This window comes from Camelina sativa, chromosome 5, assembly GCF_000633955.1.
Source record: "Camelina sativa cultivar DH55 chromosome 5, Cs, whole genome shotgun sequence".
In the NCBI taxonomy this organism is placed as follows: domain Eukaryota; kingdom Viridiplantae; phylum Streptophyta; class Magnoliopsida; order Brassicales; family Brassicaceae; genus Camelina; species Camelina sativa.
This window is the reverse complement of record NC_025689.1, coordinates 9,914,624-9,928,297: the sequence shown is the minus strand read 5'-3', so window position 1 is coordinate 9,928,297 and position 13,674 is coordinate 9,914,624. Positions and strand designations below refer to the sequence as shown.

The window sequence follows — 13,674 nt, the reverse complement described above, 5'->3', positions numbered from 1 at the left end:
GCCATCCCTCTTTCGATAGCTTCGGCATTCGAGAACGTTGGCACATCGTTGCCAACCAACGGGGATTCTACGCTGCTAACCGAGCTCGACATTGTTTTTGATTGAAAAGCTTTCTTGGATGTACGATCCGCGGGCAGCACTGGTTAGATTTATACAAGCCTTGGGAGGTAAACCTCTCAGGAAAATTGGGAACTTTCCATGGAAAATGGTAAGAATACAAATTTCTTGAAATTGTCAGTTTTCTTTTTTTTAACGAAAAGGAAAAATTCCGGCAAATAGGTTCCAAAAGAGAAAATGGGCCGAACAGGTCGGCAATGTTTTACAAGGGTACTCCGACCCACAAGGATTAACAAAAAGAAAAAGAAGTCATAAACGGAAAACGATTTCATGACGCGGCATCCGGCGAACAATCTGGACGTCTTTTGCTTCCATGACGCGGCATCCGCCAGTTCGTCTTAGCGAACTGGCAAAACTTAGAAAATTTGTCCTGGCTTTGCCCATTGCTGTTTCGACACGGATACGAGTGATTGAATCCCACTGACGATTGTTCCCGGTTAGCAGAGCGTCTCTGACAAGGATATAGTTCGGAGCTAGACGCGTTGCACAAAACGGACGATCTGGAGGCAGAGACACGAAAAAGTTAAAAATGGTCAGAGGTGCCGAAGTCAATTAACATACTAGAAATATAAATCTACCAGGATTTTCATTCCACACTCTCCGGTGAAAACCCAACGGGTTAGCGAATGAATATTGGTCGACGCGGACGAAGAAGTATTGGTTCGTATACTTCGGGAATTTATTCACTCGTTTGCCGCCGAGGAAATTATGAGCCGGTCTCATGTTCACTTCCCAGCGATTCGAACTCTTCGATTGCTTGAAATTTGATAGCTGTTCGAAAGCTTGAACTCTAAGGTCGACTCCGACTTCGGCTGCTATGGTCAGGGCAGCCATGAAGTTACAAATGGCTCCGGGTACGAACTGCGAGATCGCTATCATCCGTCTTTCGGCATAGATTGAAACCAACTCCGGGATTGGGAATATGAGGCGACACTCGGTAAAATAACCCTCGTATAAGCATACATACCCTTCCGGGGGGCTCCAGGGGCGTTGATCTTCTCGAGGAATTAAAATTGTGACGTTGCTATTGAATAAACCGCACGAGTTTAGCATATCGTTCACAGTTTTGATCGAACTCGAACTCTTCTCGCCTCCAATCCGTCCTTCATGGTCAAACAAGGGGTCGATATCTTCGATTGAAAATCCCAAGGGTGCGAACCGATGTTCTTCTAGCGCAAATACGTCCGAAATCAGTTCGTTGGTCTCAGCCTCGTGACGAACTGACGATGGCAAGGTTGGATTCACCTGAGAAGAAGAGGTTCCCGTTGAACAGCGAACCAGGTGAGGCGGGACTCCGGAAGCCGGTCTACTTGACTCCCCGATCTGCGCGGAGTGTTCAGGATTGAGAGTTCTTCGTTTGGATGTACGACAAATTAATTGCTCGCTTTCAGTTTCCGGTGAAGAGGCAGGTTCCGATGTGCTCGCCATCTCCTGAGTTTGGAGAGTGTGGAAGAAAAATAACAAAATGGAAGAGAGATCGGAGCAGGTTACCTGTTGCTGTTGGCGGAAAATGAGAAATGACGAGAGCAGAAGCGTATTTATAGAGTCGAATGGGCAGCAACCCTACGAAAAGTAATGATGACCTACGCGACTCTTCGAATTCCGAGCTAGCGGATGTGACGGAAACGACACGTGTCGTCCAGACGATATGCGGTGAGATGATTCGGAGATCTGAGTAAAATCAATTAAGTCTTTATGGATTAGATCGGATATTCCCTTTCCATAGTTCAAAATATTCGAATTAAATCTTAAATATATTGAACTGGGGGGGGACTAATTGTTGGTGCGGGATTCAGCACCCCCGACATACCAAGCTAAACCAGAAACATTAATTGAACATTTAACCGAGAATCCGGTTAGGGGATCAATTAGGTCATCAAGAGTCAATTCGGGTGAGACGAAGTCTTGGAGAAGAAGAAACCAACCTCCACTTCGATGCGGCGCAGCCGACTCAAACAATAAGGCAGTTTTCTATATCTCACTTCGTCTGATAAGGAAAGTTAATATATTGTGTGATCTCGAGACATGTATAAATAAGGGGAGACTTCTCCATTGTAATTCATACAGAATCTAATACAATAATTGAGTTCTCCTTCCGTTCTTTGCAATAAACCCTAGTTCTTTTGAGTTCTTCTCCTTTACTTCTAATTTCAAGGTTTAGATCTATTTTCTAGAGAGATAGCTCTATTGAATTTGTTTTCCGCTTTAAACAAATTTATCGTGGAAACCTAGTTTCTACAGGTCAAAAAAAGTTCAAAGAAACGTAGCCAATCATCTTCAGGTCTTGTTATTACGAAAAGAAAACTGAAAAAGTCACAATAGAGAATTTTAAACGAAAATTTTTAAATGCTAAAAATATATTAGAGGTTTGAACGAATTAAAAAAAAAAAGAGGAAAAAACCAGGTCCGGTTTAAGATTATTGCCAAATCAACCTCAGTATTTTTAAATTTTAATACTAAACGTCGACGTCTGGGAACTTTTGTTTTTCTTCTTTAAAGGTGGGACTTTTTCCAAATCAATAGAAAAACAAAAGGGTCGATTTGCTATTAACAATTAAGCCGAACATTTTAGAAAAAAATTCCAAAATTCTCTCATTTTGAATTCGCTGTTCAGTATCCGACATCAAGTCAGATTCCATTATTCCTCGCGAAGCGATGCTGCTCTCTTTTGAACCTTCTTGCCATGAGAGCTGGAATTAGGGGAACTATAGAAGACAAAGACGACGAATACGATTTGAGCTCGAAAGGTTTGATTTTTTTTTTTTTTTGGGTTTCTGTTTCCTTCGAGATTGATGAACTGGGAAGTTGAAATTTTTAATTCTGGTCCGATATAGAGCTTTTGTGTTGTGCTTTCTTGGATTATCCATGTTCATGTCATGTGATGCGCTAATTCGTAATATCACATCTGAAACTAGCAAATCTCTAAAATGCTGCTATTGTGGAAATTAGTAATTTTTTTTTTTTGGCTAATACAGTTGGAGCAAGTACGTTTTAGTTTTAATTGTGTTATAGTTTCGGTTCAACTTCAATATTAAGCTGCTTTACATATTACAAGTGTTTGAGCGAACATGGTGTCTTCCGGATTTGTAAGTTTAATGTCACTGCATTTCCGGAGTGTATCTTGAAAAAACATTCTATGTTTATGTAGATAGATCTTGAAATTTTTTAATTAAAACTGGACGAAAATGTAGGTTTTGATGATCCTGATAGTTTTGATGACATGGATGTTGAAGAAGTGGGAATAGATCTTCTAACAAGAAGTGGTAATGTAGATGAGTTTTGTGAGGCAAGTACGAGTGGGAACGTTGCTCGTAGTTTAGACCAGTTTACAACGGTTGGTAAGCCCAGAGATGGGATGGAGTTTGAGTCAAAGGAAGCTGCGTACTATTTCTACAGAGAGTACGCTCGATCAGTGGGATTTGGGATCACAATAAAAGCTAGCCGTCGTTCTAAAAGATCGGGAAAGTTTATTGATGTCAAGATAGCATGTTCAAGATTTGGAACCAAGCGCGAGATAAGCGCAGCTATAAACCCACGATCTTGTCCAAAGACGGGTTGCAAAGCTGGTCTACATATGAAGAGGAAAGAAGATGAGAAATGGGTTATTTATAGTTTTGTAAAAGAACATAACCATGAGATATGTCCAGATGATTTATATATTAGCATAAGGGGAAAGAACAAGCCTGCTGGTGCGCTAGCCAAACCAAAGAAAGGTCTTCAACTGGCTATAGAAAAGGAAGACTTCAAGTTACTACTGGAGCATTTTATGGACATGCAGGATAAGCAGCCTGGTTTTTTCTATGCGGTTGATTTCAACAGTGAGAATCATGTTAGAAATGTCTTTTGGCTTGATGCAAAGGCCAAGCATGACTATTGCAGTTTTTCTGATGTTGTTCTCTTTGACACATTTTATGTTAGGAGCAGATACAGAATCCCGTTTGCTCCTTTTATTGGGGTTAGCCATCACTGTCAATACGTGTTGCTTGGATGTGTTTTGATTGGAGAAGAGAGTGAGTCAACGTATTCTTGGATATTTCGGACGTGGCTTAAAGCAGTCGGTGGTCATGCTCCTGGAGTGATGATAACAGATCAGGATCAGCTTCTCAGTGACATTGTTGTTGAAGTTTTTCCAAGTGCTCGTCATTGCTTCTGTTTGTGGAGTGTGCTGAGTAAGATTCCTGAGATGCTGAATCCTTTTGTGAGTCAAGATGATGGTTTTGTGGAAAGTTTTAGAAATTGCGTACACAGCTCTTGGACAGATGAACAATTTGAAAGAAGGTGGTCAAATATAATTAGTAAATTTGAACTTGACGAAAATGAGTGGCTTCAGTTGTTGTTTAGAGATCGTAAAAAATGGGTTCCACTTTATTTTCATGGGATTTGTTTAGCTGGACTGTCTGGACCTGAAAGACCTGCCAGTGTTGCCGCTCATTTTGACCATTATATGAACTCAGAGGCTACGTTCAAGGACTTCTTTGAACTCTACGGGCAGTTTCTGCAGTATCGATCTGATGTGGAAGCAAAAGATGATCTGGAATCTCAGAGCAAACAGCCTACAGTGAAGTCTTCTTTGGCTTTCGAGAAACAACTTTCCTTGATCTACACTGACGCTGCTTTTAAGAAGTTCCAAGCTCAGGTACCGGGCGTTGTTTCTTGTCAACTCCGAAAAGAAAGAGAAGATGGGACAACAGCAATATTCCGCGTCGAAGATTTTGAGGAACGACAAAATTTATCTGTTGCTCTGAACAAAGAGTTGTTGGATGTGTGCTGCTCTTGTCATTTATTTGAGTACCAGGGATTCCTATGCAAACACGCTATACTTGTACTTCAAAACTCTGATGTTTCCTGCATTCCATCTCAATATATATTGAAGCGTTGGTCAAAGAGATGTAACAACATAGAGGGTAAAAAAGAAAAATGTGTCGCTATTCATAATCGAATGGCACGCTTTGATGATCTCTGTAGGCGCTTTGTTAAGCTGGGAGAAGTTGCATCTTTATCAGATGAAGCCTACAAGACTGCTTTAACGTTGTTGGAGGAAACCAAGAAGCATTGTGTTAATGATTCTCCCAAGTTTCCTTCAGAGCAAGATAAGTTAATGACGGGTGGATCTATTGGCTTAGAAGGTGAAGGTATGTTGGAAAGTACATCAAAATTGTCCAAGAAAAAGAAAATTCAGAAGAAAAGAAAGGTGGATTTAGATGGATTTTTATCTTATGAGGTTTATTTGTTGTTTGCTAGAGGTAGCGGAAAAATCTGATGGATTATCTTCTGTTTAAAGGTTTACTGTAGGCCAGAGGATGCAACAAACAGGTCAGAAGAACTACCCCAAGAAACCGTAAGTAATCTGATTTGTACCATGCTAGTGCATCTGAAATCTCCCATTTCTTACCAATGTTACTCATGCCAAACTATTTTAATCCAAATATATATAGTGAGTACATGCATTCTAATGCTAATAAGCTTATGTTTTGGAGTTTTTTGAACTAAGTGTAGGTTTTTCATGTGCAGGAACAAGTTAGCTCCAGAGCTTCTACGTTTGAGAATTGTTACATTCCGCAAGCAGATATGGAAGAGACCGAACAGGGCTCCCGTGCAACAAATTTTGGGGTCTATTATTCAACTCAACAAACAATTCAAGGAGTGGGTTCACTTTTGTAAGTTTTCGTTTTGTTGTTTAACAATTTTATCGTACGGTTTTATTATAAACTATACATTGTTCTTGTTATTCTGGCAGTTCTCATCTGTTTCTTCCACCCAAGATGGTTACTACGGACACCCGCCAACCATACAAGCCATGGTGAGATGCTTTATATATTTCTCTTTTAGCGTCCAAGCTTTTGGTTATACCTGTGAATTTTTATCCCCGAACATAATTCAATCGCTTGACATTGTCTGATGAGGTTTTTGGAAGTTAAAAATGGAGCACGAGACTGATACTCATATATTCTGGGTGATTTAGGGAAGCATGTATTCACTTCATGGACGGGTGAGTCAATATGAGACACAACCAAGCATCCAAGGAGCTGTGAGTTTATTCAAGTATTTTTTTTCCGGAGATATTATATCTTACCGTTCTGATCCTCTCTGAGTCAAGTTATGTTCTAAGAAAGAAGGATCTATTTCGTTCTGTGGATTGTCTAGTTTCAGGGACAATCAGGTTTCAGGGGAAGTGCTATTCGTGGCTGCTATGACATTGAAGAAACTCTGCACGACATGGTATGTATCCTTACTCCTGTTCAAGGGAAATGCTTTTAAAAAACTGGTTCAGACAAGAAGTAGAGAAAACATCAACACCACAAAAGAAGAGAAAAAACAAACTAAAAGGAACCCAATTCCTCGAAAATGTTTTCTTTCGAAAGTCCCAAATTCTTCCTTCTTGGCTTTTTTTAACAGTTTGATTCAAGATTGATCCGAGACTGCCAATTCCTCTGTAATGAGCCCTTGTATAAGGTTGCTTACTTACTTGGTTGCATGTTTTGTACTGTTTGGGCAGACAATGGAGTCCTCACAGTTTCAGGGCTCTGGTCCAAGCCATCCGAGTAATCGCCGTATGTCCAGTTAAACAATACAAGCTCAAGAGTTCCTCGGCAAATCATTAAGAAAATTGGAATCCTTATTTGTACAGAAATAGAAAAGGTCTTCTTAAACTGTGGAATTGGCTTTGAGGTAACATTTACTCTGATTGGAAGGTGAATGTATGAATCATGGGCCAACTTTTAGGAATTTAATTAAACAAAACATTCATTTATATAAAACAAAGAACAACTTTAACCTTTAGAAACTTAATTTTTTTGTTAAAGAAATGTAGAGATATTTCCAGTTTCTGAACATTTCTGTGTCTAATCTAACAAAGTCAAGACATAAACGAATTAATATATCGAAGAAAACTAAACGAATTTTTCAACTTTGCAACAAAAACACTAAGCTGCTTAATAACTTAACATGAAACCCTACAAATATATCAGATTAATACTATAATTTTATTCATATATAACACAACATTACTTTGAGAGAATAAAATTAAACAAAATAAATAAAATAGTTATTATAATCCATATTCCCTAGAGGATATTCTTCGCGAAACAAACAAAAAAAAAAAAAAAGAAAAAAAAAAGAAGGCAGGAGAAGAGGGAAGCGAGGAGCACCTTTTTTTCTAGTATTCCGTTTATTTTCTATAAGGCGGGGTGGTTTCGGGCTATTTCATCGGAGAATATGAGCAACGTTACCGGCGATCGCACTGACGACGGCCTTTCCACCGCTGTCGCCTCTACAGCTGTCCAGAGTTCCCCTCCCACTGATCGTCCTGTCCGCGTCTACGCCGATGGGATCTACGATCTTTTCCATTTTGGTCACGCTCGATCTCTCGAACAGGCCAAGAAATCGTTAGTATTTTCTTATCTCTTGGACGTAGTTTTCCTAAATTCGCATCCCTGATTTTGTTTTTTTTTTTTTTTTTTTGCCGTCTCAGTGTCATTTGTCTGCGATCTATTGAGTCTGGGTTCATCGTAAGTCGTGTAGTTAGAGGAATCTTCGTTAGTAGATAGTCTCGGAGATAAATTGGTGTGTGTTGATTGAAATTACTGCAAAAATATGTTATGTCCAAGTCCTTGTGGCCTATGATTTTAGTGTATGATTGGAATTTTGGCGATAGCTGATGTTTCTGGACTCGTGCTTCAATTTTGATTTTGACATAAATTGAGAGAAATATACGAATAATGGTTTCGTGTTTTTATGATGTTGCTATGGTTTTGGGATTTACTTGAGCAGGTTTCCAAACACTTACCTTCTTGTTGGATGTTGCAACGATGAAACTACCCATAAGTACAAGGGAAGGACTGTAATGACTGCTGAAGAGCGATATGAATCACTTCGGCATTGCAAGTAAAATTTATTGTCTTCTCCTATGTTTGTGTTTAGTAGTAAGAAGCCATGGAAGTGGTATCGAAATGGGTTTTGAGGACTCCGTTTGTTTTATCAATCAGGTGGGTGGATGAAGTCATCCCAGATGCACCATGGGTGGTCAACCAGGAGTTTCTTGACAAGCACCATATTGACTATGTCGCCCACGATGCACTTCCGTAAGAACATGTGTCTTTTTTTTGCTAATTTCGATTTTGATTACTATCTGCTTGTTGTTAGTTATGGTGGAAACTTAGTTTTACTGTATATTACTATCTGGCATCTGCTTGGTGTTCTTTCTATACAGATGATTCTAGAACGACAGTAACCTTCTTTGTATATATATCATACACAGGTATGCTGATTCCAGTGGAGCTGGAAAGGATGTTTATGAATTTGTGAGTCTGGAGAATAATCATACTCCTGCTTTTGGCACTTTCATATTTCTGTTTTAACTGAGCATCTGTTACAGGTTAAGAAAGTTGGGAGGTTTAAGGAAACTATGAGAACTGAAGGAATATCTACCTCGGACATAATAATGAGAATAGTGAAAGATTACAACCAGTATGTCATGCGTAACTTGGATAGAGGATATTCAAGGGAAGATCTTGGAGTTAGCTTTGTCAAGGCATGACATCAGTTTCTTACCTCTTCATTTTCGTTGTTCTGTTAAATTTTCTCTTGTGGAGTAATCAACTTTGGGGTTGTCAATTTGCTACAGGAAAAGAGACTTAGAGTTAATATGAGGCTAAAGAAACTCCAGGAGAGGGTCAAAGAACAACAAGAAAGAGTGGGAGAAAAGGCATGTCGTCTCTCAACTTCCATTTACTTAATTACTTATCATATGTCCATTGTTTTGACTGTATTGCATTCTATTAGATAAGCTGGTTATCATAATATTCAGTGACTGTGTGGAAACCACTCCTACAGTGTCACGTTTGCAGTCCAAATTCTCAAAACTTGAATCTTGTTCAATTCGTTAAGTTTTTTTATACTGGGTTTGCTAAGTAGCCTTAGGCAGAAAGCATGATGCTTGTTAATCCTTTCGCGTTTGAATTGTCAAAATACTAAAAGGATTTTCTTCTTTTTATGTATAGTAGCAGTGCCTGGCAATATCAAGTTGTTAAATAATTTCATCCCTGTAGTAGCAGCCTGATCACGTGTAGCTGCTGCTCTAAAATAATCTCATGCTTTAGCTAATAATATGATATTTGATGACTATGTTCATGTGCGATATCTATCTTAACTGAACAAGCTGATTCTGCAGAAGTTTCTTATGATGTTTTAATTGCCTGTTCTTACTCCTTCCTTTGTTGATTTCTAAAAGCGGGGTTTTTTTTCCAGATCCAAACTGTAAAAATGCTGCGTAACGAGTGGGTTGAAAATGCAGATCGCTGGGTCGCTGGATTTCTTGAAATATTTGAAGAAGGTTGCCATAAGATGGTAAGTCAAAATCTTGAAGACACTATTAACTGGACACATACGTAATACATTAATAAGTTAATACTATGTTCTGTATAACTTTTGATTAAAGTTGACAAATGTGTAAAATGTTGACAGGGAACTGCAATCGTAGACAGTATAATGCGACAAAAGTCGGTAGACAGGCTGGAGAACGGTCAGGATGATGACACAGACGATCAGTTCTATGAAGAATACTTCGACCATGACATGGGTAGTGATGACGAACAGTTCTATGACGAGGAAGAAATAAAGGAAGAAGAGAAAGAGCACGCGGTTAAAACGGATGCAAAAGAGAACAAGTAAGAAACAAATTTGGCTTCCATAAACCGCAGGTTAGTTACTTATGGCCACTTCTACTGAACTCCCTTTAGCCTGTCACTCTCTCTCTCTCTCTGGATCAGTGAAATACATCTACTTAACATATAATATCAAAGTTTAGAAAGAGAGAGAGAGAGAGTGTGATGTGTGTGTGTGTGTGTGTGTTGAACAAACGAACGTGCGTGGTTGTCTTTGGTGAGAGTTGTCTCATCTTTGTTGATTTTTGAATACGCATGTTTTTTCATGTATTTTTTCTTCTTTTTTATGATGGGCAAAGTGTTATGAAGTAACAATACAATTGTCTGAAACAGGATAAGTCAAATGATTCGTGTGTGCCACAAAGTAAACATCGTTGTAATCATCTTCCAAGTTCGAAACTCGACTCGTTTTTCTTTTTTTAAATATATTTTTCATTGATTTCGGTTCATCTCTTTTTTTTTTTTTTTTACTTAACGGTTTTCAGTGGGCATAACTCGTCAAGATAGTTGATTTCCAAGGGATTTTGACGGTCTATTTTTTGATATTTTGTATAATAGAGAAAAAAAATGTTGTTAGAAATATGATCACTAAATTAGAAAGTAAAATTTCTCATCAGTCGCTAAATCGTCTATGAACTTGTGAAGAAAGAAAAGGTTAAAATAGCCCAGATCAGGACTTGTATGTAAGTAAGATGAGAGCCACAAACGGATTTTTTATACTCCGTTTGGTAAGTAACTCTCGCTTTTGTTTCTTTTGTCCCTCGTAAGGATTTTGTATCTTAGAAGAGAGCCACAAATTAAAAATATCAACGCGTGAGATAATTGATTAATTTCAGTTAATTAAGTGTTACGCAGCTTTACAAAAAGACAATTAGTAGAAAATAGAGAGATTCGAGGCTTAGCTTCTCCAATACATATCTAGCTAAATTAATCGTTAATTTCCATTTTATAAATGACTGAACACATTTGCTGCTGATCTGTGTAATACGTAATTCTTTTTTGTTTTTTTGATGAATTACTTAGTACGTTAGGATTAGTTAGACAAGTTTAAATAATATGACCGGGCTTGTCAGGCCAACGGCTTTTACTAGAAAATTAGCTTTCTATTCAAACTGGTTGTACATATTATATATAATTTGGAAAATTAATAGTAAATCAAATTGTTTGAAACATAAAGTATATATACTAGGGTTAATTTGCAAAATGAAAATTATTTATGGGTAAATGACAATTTCGAACTTTGAATTCATATATATGATAGCTGCTGAATCGAATGTCTACAATACGCACTAGGCGACTAAAACTCCGACGAAAGAAATAGCTTTTTAAGACCAAGATTCATTTACTTACGGTATGAAGATATATTGGTCTTGTTACTGGTTATAAGAATCAAGAGAGATGATCAAGAAGCAATAGGTAAACTTTATACAACCGAAAATACAGACACAGATACAGTGAACGTTGCAGTTAACAAGTCAGACACAAACATATGTTGAGAAACAGAAGCATTGATCAAGTTGGAGCATGTGTAACCAGCTACAGACACAGACGCAGTGATTCCTCAGATAGAGAATCAGAGAATCTACTACAGCCAAGACAGTTCAGTGTAAAGTCACATGGAATGAAGTGACGTGTTGAACCTTGGAGTCTTAGTGAGAAGATCCAAGAAGTGAGAGATCAAACAATCATGCTTTAAGCTCATGAGAACAAGTCTTCCATTAGCAGTTGAGTAACTCTGAAAGTGCAACAGAGCAGAAAGAAGGTATCAGCTGCATCATACAACTTAGCAGAAGTTTGTTTAGCAGTTGAGTAAACTTGAAGTGCAACAGAGATGAAAACAGAGCAGATAACTTGTAGTGGTTGTGTAGTGCTACAGAGCTGGAAACAAGAGATGAATCGTGAAGAGGTTGTGTAGTGCAACAGAGCAGAAAAGCGTCAAGTTGCAGCAAACAGTGGAACGGCTGTGTCAGAGAAGCATGCTTGTGTTAGGTACGACAGGAACAAAAGCATGGGTCAAGTTGACAAAAAGAGAACAAGCTTTTACCCAAAAGACAAGAGGAAGAAGCTTGTGGAATCTAGGGTTTGTGGAGAACTCTAAGAGGTATAAAAGGAAGAGGTGGTAGCAAGGAGAAGCTCACGCACCCTAGACCTAAAATTGAGAGAAGCACACATGTTGTGTGTGGTGTTGTCCCACCAACAAGATAGAAAATCTGTTGGTGGTTTTTGTAGAGGTTCACACTAGTCGGAAAAGACAAAGAGTGGTGGTTCCTTTAGTTCATGTAGATAAGAGTGGTAGGCACAAGTGTGTGCTAGATACCATTGGCAAATGTGACTTTTGCGTTCTTATTCTAGTGAATGATTCTGGACTTGGTCCCGGGGATGTAGGTTATCCGAACCCCGTTAACAAATCTCTTGTGTCGTCTCTTCACTATCCTTTCATCTCTCTGTTAAGCATCGCTCATACATATCTGTCATACAAGTCTGTAGATCTAGCACGCATCTCATTCTTTCAATTGGTATCAGAGCAGGAAACCGATTTGAGATTATACTGTCTCTAACAGGTTAGATCCTGAGATGTGTCTAGATGAGGAAGAAGAGCTATGATCTTATTTGGAGAAAATCAAGTGATGGGTTCTATCCAGGTTGGTGAAAATAAAGAACAAAGAGATGAGAGAAAGATGACGACGGCGGATCTGTTTTCAAACTCGTCCGAAGTTGTTTGTACAGTTTATCGGATTTTTCAGTGTCATCTTCAAGGTGTCTTGGTTCTCGTGCCGTGAGAAATTGTAGTCGAAGAAATGAGAAAGGTTTTCTCACATGGGTATTTTGTGTTTTTGGTCGGCTTTCATCTAAATTCGTAAATCAGGCCCAATAAAAGCCCACAAGGAGTTGTTTTAAGGTGTTGGGCATGTGAAGGTTTTTACCACGTGTGGATCTGGTTTAAAAAAATCAACAAGTCAACGAGAGTCTTCTGCTCCAGTTTGGTGTTTGCCATGAAATTAATAAAGGATCTGTTGATGCTCAGAGATTCTCCGTTGTATGTGCGTTGTCACAAGAAGCTGGAAGCAATAGGTGGAATTACATCATTTTTGAAATTATAAAGTGAGTTGGAGGCTAAGAAGATGTCACATGATGCTCATTGTTGATAACCCAAATCTGGGGTGAGTCCTTGTTCTGTGTCTCTAACGGTAAAGAGAGAGAGACGAAGTGTTGTGGTTTACATCTGATTTTGAGTGAGAGAAGAAGACGTTCATCTCTCTGCCGCTGAGGATTCAATGGTCGTTTGATTGGTTCTTTTCAATCACAAGTGTTACTTGTGTTGGGACTTTAGAGAAAGAGTTAATAACTCAATTTGGTTATTTTCTCTAATTTGAAAAGAAAGGAAGTGATTCTCGGCAAAGAATTATGATCTCTGAATCTGGGTGTCTATGGAAGTGAAGAAGAGCTTGTGTGAGGAATGAAGCTTGATCCTCACTAATGTTGAAGTTTGTCGCTGATGCCTCTTAAGAAAGATGAGGAATTGATCTTGTGTGGTCTTGTGTTATGTTGGGTTTCTGGTAACTGTGCAAAGGCCTAGTGTGGTATTATATCTAAGCCCATTACAGAAAATGGTGAAGATAGGTCAAAGCTGCAGGTGACTGTGGAGTTCGACATCAGCCACATGTTTGGGTTCAGTTTGAGCCTGTATGTATTCTTGAAGAAGCTCGTGGAGTGTTGCGATCTAATGGAGATAGAAACAGTATGGTGAAGAAGTGATCAGGGAAGGGCTAAATTGCATGAGTTGTTTTGTAGAGGTTTGTCTCAGCCTATCAAAGATGCTCCTAGCTAAAGAAGAAGACTTAAGGTCATATTGATTGGTTGAGATCACAAGAAAGGGAAATATCATCAAAGGATA

At 38.7% G+C, this 13,674-nt stretch overlaps 2 protein-coding genes across 13 annotated transcripts; both read left to right on the top strand.

Moving 5' to 3' along the window:
- On the top strand, positions 2,663-6,885 carry LOC104786368 (protein FAR1-RELATED SEQUENCE 2-like). Of its 12 annotated transcripts, none has more exons than XR_767481.1 (8): positions 2,663-2,864; positions 3,309-5,308; positions 5,399-5,455; positions 5,629-5,774; positions 5,855-5,917; positions 6,080-6,145; positions 6,262-6,336; positions 6,614-6,633. XR_767481.1 is itself a non-coding variant. In XM_010511760.1 (8 exons), exons 1-8 carry the CDS (start codon positions 2,801-2,803, stop codon positions 6,680-6,682), a joined length of 2,520 nt encoding a protein of 839 aa, XP_010510062.1. In that variant the 5' UTR covers positions 2,663-2,800; the 3' UTR covers positions 6,683-6,885. The 12 variants fall into 12 exon arrangements, 10 of the variants coding, with proteins under 10 accessions (XP_010510062.1, XP_010510061.1, XP_010510064.1 ...); XM_010511760.1 differs by having other exon boundaries at positions 5,629-5,760; positions 6,268-6,336; positions 6,614-6,885; XM_010511759.1 differs by having other exon boundaries at positions 5,629-5,760; positions 6,614-6,885.
- On the top strand, positions 7,386-10,164 carry LOC104786367 (choline-phosphate cytidylyltransferase 1; the record flags this gene model as incomplete). Its single annotated transcript, XM_010511758.2, is given in 8 exon segments — positions 7,386-7,502; positions 7,888-8,001; positions 8,103-8,198; positions 8,375-8,417; positions 8,492-8,647; positions 8,741-8,821; positions 9,364-9,462; positions 9,580-10,164. Coding segments are annotated over 8 exon segments (913 nt in total), but the record flags the coding sequence as incomplete, so codon positions are not given.

What these genes read in the sequence shown, in the direction of transcription:
- LOC104786368 (XM_010511759.1), top strand. Translation starts at nt 2,801, where the DNA reads ATGAGAGCTGGAATTAGGGGAACTATAGAAGACAAAGACGACGAATAC. An exon ending in CTCAACAAACAATTCAAGGA is followed by an intron (nt 5,761 to 5,854) that starts GTGGGTTCACTT and finishes TTATTCTGGCAG; the next exon opens with TTCTCATCTGTTTCTTCCAC. An exon ending in CGCCAACCATACAAGCCATG is followed by an intron (nt 5,918 to 6,079) that starts GTGAGATGCTTT and finishes TGGGTGATTTAG; the next exon opens with GGAAGCATGTATTCACTTCA.